The 13,389-nt window shown below is 32.4% G+C and overlaps 2 protein-coding genes across 2 annotated transcripts; one reads left to right on the top strand and one right to left on the bottom strand.

Moving 5' to 3' along the window:
- The first annotated feature begins 531 nt into the window (after nucleotides 1–531).
- Nucleotides 532–4,587, top strand: LOC123012055 (radial spoke head protein 6 homolog A). Its single transcript, XM_044409828.1, has 5 exons — nucleotides 532–736; nucleotides 784–973; nucleotides 1,972–2,638; nucleotides 2,683–2,883; nucleotides 4,007–4,587. The coding sequence occupies exons 1-5, from the start codon at nucleotides 585–587 to the stop codon at nucleotides 4,537–4,539; spliced, it is 1,743 nt and encodes a 580-aa protein (XP_044265763.1). The 5' UTR covers nucleotides 532–584; the 3' UTR covers nucleotides 4,540–4,587.
- On the bottom strand, nucleotides 4,535–13,303 carry LOC123012054 (nuclear export mediator factor NEMF homolog). Its single transcript, XM_044409827.1, has 10 exons — nucleotides 12,996–13,303; nucleotides 12,438–12,946; nucleotides 12,226–12,389; nucleotides 11,794–12,174; nucleotides 9,396–9,737; nucleotides 9,072–9,340; nucleotides 8,579–9,016; nucleotides 5,270–5,430; nucleotides 4,823–5,222; nucleotides 4,535–4,778 (listed from the first exon to the last, which is right to left on the bottom strand). The coding sequence occupies exons 1-10, from the start codon at nucleotides 13,049–13,051 to the stop codon at nucleotides 4,580–4,582; spliced, it is 2,919 nt and encodes a 972-aa protein (XP_044265762.1). The 5' UTR covers nucleotides 13,052–13,303; the 3' UTR covers nucleotides 4,535–4,579.
- Nucleotides 13,304–13,389: the final 86 nt, after the last annotated feature.

The raw sequence follows: 13,389 nt of genomic DNA, 5'->3' as shown, positions 1-13,389 counted from the left end.
TATTATACAAGACGATAAAGACATTGGTTATCTGGGACTTCTGGGAGTGAAAAGGTTAAGTTCACGAGTGACGAAGTCATGAGTGGACTTATTTCACGAGTAGATAAACAATCTTTATCGTCGTGTATAATACAACATTGTTTTCTATAGCAGGACTTAAAATTTAAAAGAAAAAATAAAAATTAAAAAAAATACAATTTTTGGCATTTTTCAATACGAAGCGTCAGATTATTTTTAATAGATTTAAAGCAAGTTTAAACCTTGTTCAGTATAATTCGAAGAATAAAATGTTGTATTCAACTCATTTGAGTGTAAATCCGCTTTATTCCACCTCGTGAATGATAAAATTTGTAAATTTAAATGAATAAGTTAAAACATTTTATCTACCCTTGCTGTTAAAAGTGTTACTTTATCTACCCTTGCGGTTAAAGTGCTACTTTATCTACTCAAAAAAGTTGATTTGCTATAGAAAAAAAATCTTTAAACCCGAATTTTGCAACATCAAATAAAAATCAACTGGCATGCTTTCGTGTCAAAACTGACAGTCTTGTTATAAAAGAAATAAGAAAACAATACGATCCATAATGATTAATGATGTAAATAATTTAGGTTCTATTATCGAAATAAATGCAGAAGAACAAGATCTCAGACTAGTTGGTTTACCAAATGAGGAAAATGAATTTGTCTACGCAAAAACTTTCTTACAAAAAAGCAGTACTGACACTGGAGCAAATTTGTAAGAAAATCTTTCAAACTATTCCAGCTTCATATGTATGTTTTTAGATACGACCATCTATCAGAAGTTTTGAATAAAATCTTATCCGAACGCCCGGAAAATGTCGTCGACTTTTTCGAAGAATACAGTCGCAAAATTAAAGAAAAACGATTCAAACCACTCACTGATCATTTGGAAGACATTTACGTGGAACCTGGACGATATCGTCAGGCTAATAGATTGATGCCTTTACTCAAAGTATTTTGTTTTGTACAGGGTGTTTGTGGATTGCGAGCAAATATTTTAACCACTAAGAGAATTTGTTATGAAAAGTCGAATTGAAGACCAAACAAATTCTGTATAAAAATTTAATTTTTGCAATTTCCCCTCTATGATTTTCACGAGCCGTTCAGTGTGTCTGTCCTTGTTAGTTGGAAGTAAAAATATCAATGAAAATAAATTGCATTGAATATTGACCGTGAAAGTTTTTATACAGAAAAAAGGAAACTTTTTGTCCAAAAAAATTATCACTTGTTTACACATGTCAGTTTAGTTAGTCGTTAATGCGCTTTCGGGTGAATTATGCACATCGATTTGAAATCAAATTGTCAATCAAGTCATTATGGCCAACTATTCAAACGCCAAATTAACTAGTATGCAGACATCGCACTTCCAAAACCGATTTTCACTAAATGTTTCGGCAGCGATCATTGAAGATCACCAAATTGGACCCCACATATTACCTCAACGTTTAACTAGTGAATAATCATTTTCCCTAGAGATGGTTTGGTCGCCAATGACCACCGCGGTCACCAGATTTAAATACGTGTGTTTTTTTGGGGGTTCACATGAAACAATTAGTGAATTAGTGTACGCAGCTCAAATTTATACCTTCGAGGGCTGTGTGTGCAAACGCAAGCTTCCCTAGCCCGAAGAGTACAAGAAGTGTGCATTGCCAACGAATGACCACATTTCGAGCAATTTTTTATAATAGCAAGAATTGACCCACTAATATTGACCCTAATGTAGCGATAATTTTTTTGTCTTTACGCTGTTTACGTTCCAAAGTTTTTTCTTATGAATGATTGTAAACATCGTATTAAGACATAGGCGGGGACAGGTTTTCAGCCTTAATTTATTTTTAATTTTAACTCAGAAATGACGTGCTTTCTTTTGACGAGTCCTATTAGTGGTTAAAATATTTGCTTGCAATCCTCAAACACCCTGCATTTTAAATTTAATTAAATTTCTGGTAGCCTTTACCACCTGAGGAACCTTCAACCCTCGACCCGGAAGACCTGGAACGTGCTGACATGACCAAAAACAATATGCTTGACCTTTTGTCCTACTTCGAACTTGCCGGTCTTGGTCTACCCCGAACCGAAATGTTTTGCCTGACTATGTCCATGAGACAATTAATCCGAGTCGAACCAATTGCAAAAATACGATTTTGGGGGAAAATTTTCGGAATGAACAAAAATTATATCATTGTCGAGACGGAATTGAAAGATGAAGAGTATTCCAAAAGAAATGAAAATTACACCGGGTTACCAGATACCAAAATCGAGGACATAGTCGCCAACCAATTGGATGATATAACAAAAGCACAACTTGTGGGTGAAGGCGAGCCACCTAAACCATGGGAGGTCCTGCCTCCAATTCCCCAAATTCAATATGAGGAGCCTCCAGAACCACCATCGGAACCCTCAGGTGTTGGAGTCAACAAGAACGTTTATTACGTTTGTAACGAAATAGGAGATCCTTGGGTACAACTTCCCGATATAACTCCAAAGCAAATTCGAGTGGCTCGTCAAATTTATAAGACTTTTACCGGCGATTTAGACCAACCAATTGTCTCATATCCGTTTTTCCCAGGAACTGAACGAAATTTTTTGAGGGCACAAATCGCACGGATTTCTGCAGGTAACATTTTGTCTGAAAGAAAGTGACACATTTGGGGTTTTTAGGAACACACATTTCGCCCTTGGGATTTTATACGTTCGGTGGTGAGGGAATTGGTGAAGGAGGGGAAGCGGATGAAGAAGAAGAGGAAGGGAATAAAGGCGAAATCAAAGAAAATCCCAAATATGATTCAGTGCCTATCAAAGACCTAACTGACAGATCTATGATGTTTTGGGTTCATCATAACCACCACATATTGAACCAAGGTTTTATTAATTACACAAGGCGACAAAAAAAGTCATGTCGTGACAACTTGACAAATTTTATATCATTTTGTTCGTCTCAGTAAGACAAATCAAATGCACTAAAAAAAATTTCAAAAAGTCCACACATTTTTTTCTAATTTAAATGAATTTAAAATACTTTAACTTTAAAAAATCATTACTCAATAACTATTAAGCCGATTTCCTTCAAATAAAGACTATTCTAAAGGGATGGACTAGCCCCTTTAGTACGATATGCAATTTGAAATTAAATGTTGGCAAACTTTTCTTCGAACAGTGTTCGAAGAAGTTCGAAGTAAATCGAAGTAATCTAAGAAAAACCCTACGAATAATTTTTTTTTCTTCGCCACCATCGTGAAGAACATCTTTTTATTAGTGAGAATCCAAATTTTTAAAATAATATACCAAGAAGTTTTTAAGATATGATTTTTTGAAGTTAAGGTTTGCATTGCGCCATATAGGAGAAATGCATGTTAATCTTACTTAAAGTTACATTTTTATAAAAGTATTTGTTTTCAGACTCTTCTTTTGCTTAAAAATGGTCAATTGCACCTTCTTTGTTCTAATTAGAATAAACAAAAACTATTTGTTTACTTAAAACAAACAAAGAGTACCTGCGTACTAATTAAAACAAATAAAGAGTTTTTTTGTTCTAAAAATGATCACTCAGCATTGAGCAAAAAGGATCTAGAAGTTTAAAGCAGTAGCTTTAAATATAAGAACAAATCTTTTTCAAATTAAATCACTTTCGGATTCCAACTTTGTTCACTTTGTTCTAGCTTTCTGAACTTTTTTTGAAAATGTTTCCAGCAAATGCTTTCTCATCACTTTCTACTGATGTTGAATGCAATAAGTCAGTTGCTTCGTGTGCAACTGTCAGCCTAATAGTAATTGAGTAATGATTTTTTAAAGTTAAAGTATTTTAAATTCATTTAAATTAGAAAAAAAATATTTAGTTCAAAGTGTGTGGACTTTTTAAAATTTTTTTAGTGCATTTGATTTGTCTCACTGAGACGAACAGAATGATATAAAATTTGTCAAGTTGTCACGACATGACTTTTTTTGTCGCCTTGTGTTATCAGTGACATTGAAATGATTGCTTCAGGTCGTACGACGTGGTGGAACCCGAATCCTTTACCAGAAACAGGACCAGATGAAGAATTGGGAGAGGAGGAAGAAGAAGCTAAACCGGTAGTGATGGGTCCGGAACCGGAAACAGGACCTCCACTACTGACTCCGTGTTCTGAAGATGTAACTTTAGACGCAATTCCTGCATGGTCTGTGCGAAGTTCTTCAGGAGTAGCAGAAGAGTTCGCTGTTGCTATAGTCCGGTCAAATTTTTGGCCTGGGGCTTACTCTTTTGCCACACAAGGCAAAATGTTTCATAATGTTTATTTTGGTACTGGTCTTAAAACCATGGTCCCAAATTTCTCACCCATGCCTTTACCACCGGTCGAGCAAGACTATCCTACAGGACCGGAAATAATGGAAATTGTGGATCCAACAGGAGCCGAAGAGGAAGCTTGGAGAATAGCGCATTTGCCGAAAGAAAAACCGCCGAAATTGGTCGGCGAAGAGGAGATCGGAGAGGAGGAGGAGGAAGAAGAGGAAGATGAAGATGAAGACGAAGACGAATAATTAAAGTTATATTAACCTTTGAAAATTTCAAAAATATAAATTATTTCCGAAGAGTTTGAAGTTTGGGTGCTGAAAGTTTGACTTTTCCAGGCAGATTTCGTGGAAGTTGTTCGTCTTTGACAGCCTTTAGTAGATCTTTCTCACGGGGGGTTATACTCCTGTCTTTGAGGAACATGTTGACAGCGGTGCGTGCTGCTTTGCCTCTTCGACTGGTTCCAGGGGTTATCTTAATCTTAAATCTAACACAGAAAATTATAAAGTCAAAAGTGACACTAATTCGTACTTATAATTAGTCAAAGCGTTGTATGGGGCCACTACTGGTACCGCAAATAATAATTCATCATCGGCAAAAGGAATACCCGTCAGAGAATTAATCATATCAAGCTCAGCTTGAACGACAGGTTCCTCATCTTCAACTCCTCCATCGTCGATCACTTCGGACTTTTGTATTGATAGTATTTTTTCTTTGATTATTTTGGGTTGATCAGGCTTTTTGACTTTGTTGGAATTTTTGTTTTTCTTATTTTTCTTTGGCTCTTTTTGCGTTCCAGCCGATTGAAGGATTTCCATTCGTAATTTGCGTTCTTCCTCGTCTTGGTCTTTATACTTTTCCTTTATTTTTTTCAATTTGCTTTTTTGTCCTCTTTTAGTTTGTTTGTTATTTGCTTCTTCTTTGCGTTCACCTAAAAATCATTTTTAATGTAGAGAATCATACAAAGCAAAGCACTACTTTTAGAGTCATTTTTCTGTTGTTTCGTTTTAGATTCACTGGTATTTCTTGATCTTTGATTAAGCTTAATCACAACCGGTTTATTGTCTCCTAAATATACAACAGTTTCATTCTCATCGGCTTCATCATTGTTTATCACAGGCTCTGTTAATATGTTTATTCTGAAATCAAAAGTGGTGGCACTATTCGACAAGAGTCTAGTTTCTTGGTACACCCGAGGAAAAAACTATTCACCAGTCTAACTTTGTACTCGTTTCAGACTAACTAGTTGAGAGCAGGTTGTAATATGTCGTAAAACCCTTAAAATGTCTTTTTGTGAAAATTACTACAATGAGCATAGATTATAACGTATATTTTACATTAAATTGTAATTATAATAAACAAGCTTGCTCAAATTATCAAATTACAAATACATAAATTTATTTAAGAAATGTATTTTGCAAGTATACAGTATGTTTCCGGATTAAGTTTACAAGAGAAAAAAAAAATACCTTTGATTTTACGCCAAAACTTCAAAGGAAAAACATTTTTAGCTTGACTTGACTTTTAATGTTCTTTATCTACAGCTTTCAAAAATCAAGATTGTAGGATTAGTTTTGAATGCCAGAATTTTTTAAAAATCTGTGAATTTTGCCAATTTCTATCAAGTTATTTCTTTATAATCAAAATTCTAAACTTAATAATACATTTTATAATAGCCAGTCAAAAGGAAACAAATTTTTACCTTTGATTTTACGCCAAACAACAAAGGAAATCCTTTTTTTTCTATAGCAGATGTTAAACTATTTCTTTGAAAACTCTTTAGTAGATAAAGTAACACTTTAACAGCAAGGGTTGTTTTTGCTTTATCTAAATCTGTAATTAAAACTTCATTATTTTGACTCAGTAGAAAGAAAAGTTAATTTATTTCTTACTTTTGGACTTGTAATAATACCTAATCTTTCTTTGCTTTTTTTTTGACAACGATGTCACTTTGACAATTAATTAATTAATTGAATAATGTTTGTTTTTGTTAAAAATGAATAATGTTTTTTTCAGAAGCTGTTTTTTTGACTTGCCATTTATTAAAATTATGTTTTTTTGTTTTTTTACAAACATTTTTGTTATTTAACTCATTTAACTCATCTGTCAAAGCGATGTCATATTTATGTCATTTTGACTTATTTACTTTCAAAAATAGTGATTTGTGGCATAATAACGGGTAGGCAGCAGATCAAAGCGATGATTTAATAACACTTAGTTCAATTAATAAATTTCCTAAGGCAGACAAATTGTTTAATTAACAAATTTAACAACAAATAAAAATAAATTTAATTGTCAAATGTCAGTCATGATGACAGTAAAAGGTAGTTTACAGTGAACTTTTTAAAGTGACAGAAAAATAGGTACTGCTCGAATTTTTAATTCCGCAACTGTACGTATGTCTGTTTTTGAACTAACTACACGTGAAATGTCAAATAAAATGACAAGTCGAAAACGGCAAAATGGGCTGGAATTAGTCGCCGACGTATAATAATAAGACCGTTCTTTTTGAAGGTAAATCATAAATTTAGTTATCTTTTTGATCATGGGATATTACCTTTCCACTTGTCATTTTATTTGACGTTTCACAGACATACGCACAGCACATACGTTTTCGGATACAAGGACAAATTATCTTGATCTCTCGATACTTACTTAGTTTTTACTAATTTAAAAAAAATCATCAATTGTAATTGTCATTGGGCCACATCTTAGGTATCTAATTAAATTAAGTTTATATCTGTTTGAATAATGAACTTTACCAACTCGCTAGAATACCTTATACACAATTTTCAACTTGTTTTAAAATTCTACACTTTTTGGTTTTTGGGTAATGACGCAGCGACATTTTTTTTTTTAATGAAACCCTTATTTTTTAGCGAATTCGATAGATTTTTTTAATTGTCGAAATGGCAACACCAAAATATTATGTATTACATAAAGTTTTCAAAAAAAAATTATCCAAAAAGCGAAATAATATCAATAAAAAACAAAGATAGAATTTTAAATCAAATGAAAAATTTTGTATTAAAAAAAATTGACCTGTTGGAGCATTTTTCCAAAACAAAATATTTTCAGTTTTAATAAATAAGATTATTCCATAATTTTGCCGCTCACTGTATACCCTCATCATTCTAAAAATTTTTTAGATAGACCCCCCCCCCCAAAATTAATTCCTGGATGCGCCCCTGGCTGAAAGTTAGATTTTCTTATAAATTTTGAGGCACTGAGTTCAAAAAAAAACTATTCAAAAAAGTTCACCACTTTAGGTTTAAGAAATATATAATTAACAAAAATACAAAAACCGCCAAAGAACAAATTAAAAATGAGTTATTTTACTTTTTTTATTATACTTTTTTGGATCAGTTTTCTTTATAACAATCCAACAGTAATCTACTAACATATTTTCATCCCAAAAACCTTCGTGTCGATCTTTGAAAACCCTTCAGATCTTGATGAAAACGCTCGTCTTGTTTGTAACTCATGCTCCCAAAATTTTTAGAAAACTATTTCAAATACGAGTAAAATGTTTTTAAGACCTTCTTAGACCCATATGGTAATAATTTTGCAATAATTCAGCAACAATTTGAATTTAAATAAATTTTAAATCGGAGGCATTTGTGCAGAAAGCAGGAAAATTATCGTCTGTAACAAAAAAGTGTGACGTGATAGAAAAATTTAACAATTGTTTTTGTTTAATTAAAGGTAAGTTAACATAAAAATAATAATTCGATTCAAGGTCGTATTGTTTGTAGACTATAGTGTTATTAGTTATTCAAGCTCAAAATCAAGAAAAATTAAATTTTCTTTCCACAGAGTGAAAATAATGAACTTTTAAAAATACAGACTTACTGGTTTCAGGTGAAGCAAAAAACGTTTTTCTTTTGCAGTGTTAGCGTAAAATAAAAAAATCCGGGGTACTGTATCATATTAGTTATTATTATTATTACGGCATTAAATTTACCACTTTGGGTTTTTTGCTTTGTTTAGAAGTAATAAAAATAAATATAAAAACGGAAGAAACTAGCTATTTGTTAAAAAAATTAAAAGTAAATCACATAAAAAGGTAATGAAAAACATGGGCATGCATTTTTCTCTCTAAAATTTGCTTAGTGTCATTTTGCAAATTATTATAATCACCATTTAATAATCTATTGAAGAAATTTTCAGAAAAAGACCGTTTTGAAGACCTGCTCCCCAACTAGTTAGTCGGAAACCCTATTGCAACAAAGCGCAGTGGAGCAGAAAGTTAAACTGGTGAATAGTTTTTTTCCCGGGTGTACATACTTGGTTCCCTCAAAATGTTGAATTTTGATTTGAGTATCTGGAAACTTGGAAGTTTCCTCATCCTCGGACGAGCTACTATTTTCCTCATTTTCAACATCCTTTTGATCCTCTGATACACCTTGCACTTCTTCCTTATTTTCCTCATCACTTTCATCAACCACTTCCACTTCTACTTCTTCCTTACTTTCACTCTCTATAAAATCATCTTCACCAGGTGCGATGACTCTTCTTTCATCCTTATGTTTTTCGATGCAACTCTCTTCCAATTTAAATAAAAAACTTAGACCTAAGATCAAATGGGACAGAGGCAGAAAGTTTTTCTTGCCCCTAATCATGAAACTACCGGAACTTAAATACTCTCCAGTTGGTGCTGTTTTACTAACTTGCTCTCCCCACACCCAATAAGCGTTCGTTACGACTTTAGCGTCCCAAGCGACACTAACAAATTCAAAACATCAGTACAACTAAATAAATAAATAAAAAAAAGATCAACCTGTAACAAATAGCCATAGTTCCAGCTTCATTCAAGGTTTTAGGTGGAACTGCTTGACCCGATGGATTTTTTATAACAACACTACTAGCACCATGGACATCAGCATGCACATAGACATCAGTAGACTTCATGTATCGTTTGACAATCAACTCGTTTTGTTGCTGGTCTCGCCCAGCTATAACCAAGTAATTTTCCGAGCTTATAAACCAGAAAAATTTTTCAAACCAATACACTTTACGAGCTTTATTGATATTTGTTATTGTTTGCACCTGAAGAAGACAATTAATAATGACCTAATCCAACTATAATAATGATTATTTTTACATCTTTCAGAGTTTGTTTGGTTTTCTTTTCAGCCGACTTAAATGCCTTACTTTGTGACTCTATTGTTTTTTGTTGTTTTTTAGCCGCATTTCGTTTTTGGTCATAATATCGTCTTCCGTTGGCAAAAGCCGACAAAGCTAAATCTACATCGACCACCATTGGTGGTATTTTATAGTCGTCAGTTGTTTCTTCGTCTAACTCACTATTATCTTCAGCGTAAGGGTCAGTAAGATACAAGCTAATATGATTAGTTTCCAGTTTTAATTTTTTGATACGTTGCGCGATTTCATCGCCTTGTGACGCAGCTTCTTTGATCAAATCAGCCAAATCAGACCACGAAATCTATAAATATAATAATAATAATAATAAAGGTCTTTATTAATAAATTAAAAGTAATACAAAGATGCGGAGGCGAAGTCTAGCTTGAAGCTATTCAACTTAACCTCAAAAGAAAATTAATAGAAAAAAAAAACAATTATAACATAAAAATAAAAATAATTATTATAAACAATATAAAATTTAAATAAAAATAAATTCGGAAGTTACTTAATAACTAAAAGTAAAGAAAGAAACAAAAAGAAAAAAACAAGAAAGAATTCTTTAAGAAATGAAAAAAAAAAATTGAACAGAAATAAATTCTTTTGCATTTATTTTTAACATTAGTTATCCAACTCAGTTTACTCAGTTGAACAAAGTTAATTATTCAAAAGCAAGTCCTTAATTTGACTCTTGAAATAATAAAAAAAAAAAGTAATCAACACATAGCCCGGCCAAATTAGTCATAAAAATAGTGGTCAAATAACGAAAATTCCGACAGAGCTAAATTTTGGTGGAGACCTTGGGTACACCAGTACAAATAAAGTGTCAAAAGTCCCCATCGATCCCATGTGTGCTAAAAAAGTTATTCGGGGTCAAAGGTCAAAATTTGAGGTTTTTTTAATTTTTTTCGAAAACGGTAAGTTTTATCAAAAAGTAGCCCAGACAAAAATTATAGATCTTAAAATTATCTACAAAAATGGTCTTTATACTTTTTTTCTAAGAATCACCATTCCTGAGATATCGCGATTTTAAAAGTTGAAGGAGTAACGTTCTACATCATATGCACATACAGAGTGCGCCAGAACTCGCGCCCCAAAGACAAATGTAAGGTACCAGGAACAGAAAAATTAAAAAAAATTCTATCTATAAAAATTTCAAAGTTATGAGAGTTTAAATTTTGCACTTTAACTCTTATTTACTTCTGTAGGATAAATAATTTTCCACGTTTTTTTGCTACAGGCTATTAGAAGCGGAAACAAGGAAGCTGTATCCTAAGCTGTAACTAATATTATTTGTGGCTTTTATTGACAAAATTTTTGTACCTTTATTAAATAATTATAGAAAAAACATATACAAGATCAGTATTATTAAATTTTTTAAACATTTTTTGAGGACTCTGGGGACTACCCAATTACTCCCTTTCAAAAAAATGCGCGATTTTTTAAACACCCTGTATGTATTACCAAATAAATTCTTTTTAATTCTAATGGAATCGAGATATTTATAAGTTTAATGAAGTAGAAGAAAAATTTCAAGTAAGATAAGATACCAGAAACATGGAAAAAATGTTTAAAAAATTATCTGTCAAAAAATTTTGACATTTATTTTTTGACATTGGACATTTTTCATGTCTATTTAATGATACTGATTTTGTATGTTTTTTTTACAATTATTTAGTGAAGGTACAAAACTTTTGTCAACAAAAGCCACAAATGACATTAAACAGTTATAATTTAGAATACAGCTTCCTTGCTTTCTCTTCTAATAGTCTGTAGCAAAAAAACTTGGAAAATTATTTATTCTACAGAAATAAATAGAGTCAAAGTGCAAAATTTAAACTCTCATAATTTCGAAATTTTTATAGATAGAATTTTTTTTTTAATTTTTTTCATGTTCCTGGTACCTACAGAAGTAAATAAGAGTTAAAGTGCAAAATTTAAACTCTCATAACTTTGAAATTTTTATACATAGAATTTTTTTTAATTTTTCTGTTCCTGGTACCTTACATTTTTCTTTGGAGCGCGAGTTCTGGCGCACTCTGTATGTGCATATCATGTAGAATGTGACTCCTTCAACTTTTAAAATCGCGATATGTCAGGAATGGTGATTCTTAGAAAAAAAGTATAAGGACCATTTTTGTAGATAATTTTAAGATCTATAATTTTTGTCTGGGCAATTTCTTTGATAAAACTTACCGTTTTCGAAAAAAATCTAAAAAACGTCAAATTTAAACCTTTATTTAAATTTAGACATTTTATTCCTAATGGTGTACCCAAGATCTCCACAAAAATTTAGCTCTGTCGGAATTTTAGTTATTTGAAATGTCTATTTTGACCAGACTAACAGTTGTTTTACATACCTGGGTGGCCAAAGCCGTCTGGACTGCCAAAATAGCCTTATCAACAAGTTCTTGATTCCTCGTAATAAGTTCAGCTTTTTGTTTATCAATTTCTTGTGTTTTTTCTAGGACACGTAACCTCTGACTGTGATCCTTTTTCACATTTTCCAATTTTTTCAAAGCTTCCCGTTCTTGTTGCAGTGCTTTTAGTTCCAGTTTTTGACTTTCCAAAGATGAAAAAAATTCGTCAACAGCTGAGTTAAATGAAGGAAATTCTTTGAAAATTGACGACTTATGTTGTTCATACTGTATTGGGTGAAACTCCTGATTTGAATAATAATACTCTTTTTCAGGGTTGTCAGCACTGACTATTCTTTCTTCCTTTTTTTGAATTACATAACCCTGAATGTATTTTACTCTTAGACATTAGTTAAAATTGTTTTATTTCATTACCTTAAAAGCTGTTTTTTTGGCGTCTGTGAAAAGATTTTCAGCTTCTTCAAGCGCGCATAAAACCTTATCAACATCACTTTCAATCGAAAATGTTTTTCCAATTTTAGTGCTATTTGAAAAACCTTGTTTAAGTAAAAGGTGCTCAATAAGAGGAGGGCCATATTCTAGAAATAAAACAATTATAAAAAAACATTAAAAACAAACCAATCTACCTAAATTAGGAACGAGAACTTTTTTTAATTGATCTCCACTTTTTGCTGTCTTCAAAAGTTGAACCAGTTCATCTCTTGTGATCAAACTACTCTGTCTGGCTCTATCTTGTGGGTATTTTTCCCTCACCACAAACTTAAACCTATCGCCCTCAGTATGTGGCCGTAGAACATTTAATATCGTAAATTCGAAATCAGTTAATATGATATTTCCCTTATCATACAATTCTAAAATAACATGATACGCAGCTTCACCTGAACCAAATTGAAAATCAACAATTCTGTCTGTTCCAAGTTGAATTAAGGACTCTAAACGTTTATTTTTCAAATGCTTCCTCAACTTCATACTGAATCCTGAAGGTGCGACATTCTTAGGCCATTCAAATCCAGTCTCGTGAAACCTATTTCCAGATTCGAGCAAAATCACCGCTTTTTCCTCACTTCTTTGGAGTCTTATGAGATAAGTCTTATTGTCAATATCGTAGACGTTGTTTACTCGCATACCGACACATCTACAAAACAGAAATAAAAGTAAACAAGTAAAAATTGCAGAAAAAGTACTTTTGGAGTTCTGTGACGGTGCAAATAATATCAAAGGTGTTGAACCGTGTTTTCATTTTAAAAATAAACTGCACGTTTTTATCTAGAGAAAATTTTACCACGTTGTGTAATTCTAGCACGAAAAATAAAAACACTCAGCTGGGTTTGACGTTTGACAGGTGGTGCGACACTAGCGCCACCAACAGAGTGAGGTTATACTAACTTGTAAAACCATAAAACACGTTTCCGGTAATTTTGAAGCAAGCACATGAAAAAAGGACTTGAGGAAATAAATAAAAATCCCGCTTACAAAACTTTTACAGTTTCATTTGTGGTTATTTCAGGGTAGTTTCCTACTTCACCGACTTGTTTTCATTTGTTTGGCGCTGCTGTCGCAAAGCACCCTTGCTTGATT

The sequence above is a fragment of the Tribolium madens genome, unplaced genomic scaffold (assembly GCF_015345945.1).
Source record: "Tribolium madens isolate multiple individuals breed KSU strain unplaced genomic scaffold, Tmad_KSU_1.1 Scaffold_91;HRSCAF=231;Tcas5.2_LG7, whole genome shotgun sequence".
In the NCBI taxonomy this organism is placed as follows: Eukaryota; Metazoa; Arthropoda; class Insecta; order Coleoptera; family Tenebrionidae; genus Tribolium; species Tribolium madens.
Note: the sequence above shows the minus strand (reverse complement) of the source record. Positions and strands in the feature narration are given on the sequence as shown.

Coding starts and splice junctions, on each gene's coding strand:
- LOC123012055 (XM_044409828.1), top strand. CDS start 585: ATGATTAATGATGTAAATAATTTAGGTTCTATTATCGAAATAAATGCA. Junction 737..783: donor ACTGACACTGGAGCAAATTT/GTAAGAAAATCT, acceptor GTATGTTTTTAG/ATACGACCATCTATCAGAAG. Junction 974..1,971: donor GATTGATGCCTTTACTCAAA/GTATTTTGTTTT, acceptor AATTTCTGGTAG/CCTTTACCACCTGAGGAACC.
- LOC123012054 (XM_044409827.1), bottom strand. CDS start 13,051: ATGAAAACACGGTTCAACACCTTTGATATTATTTGCACCGTCACAGAA. Junction 12,390..12,437: donor AGTTCTCGTTCCTAATTTAG/GTAGATTGGTTT, acceptor TTTTATTTCTAG/AATATGGCCCTCCTCTTATT. Junction 9,341..9,395: donor CCAAACAAACTCTGAAAGAT/GTAAAAATAATC, acceptor TGTCTTCTTCAG/GTGCAAACAATAACAAATAT.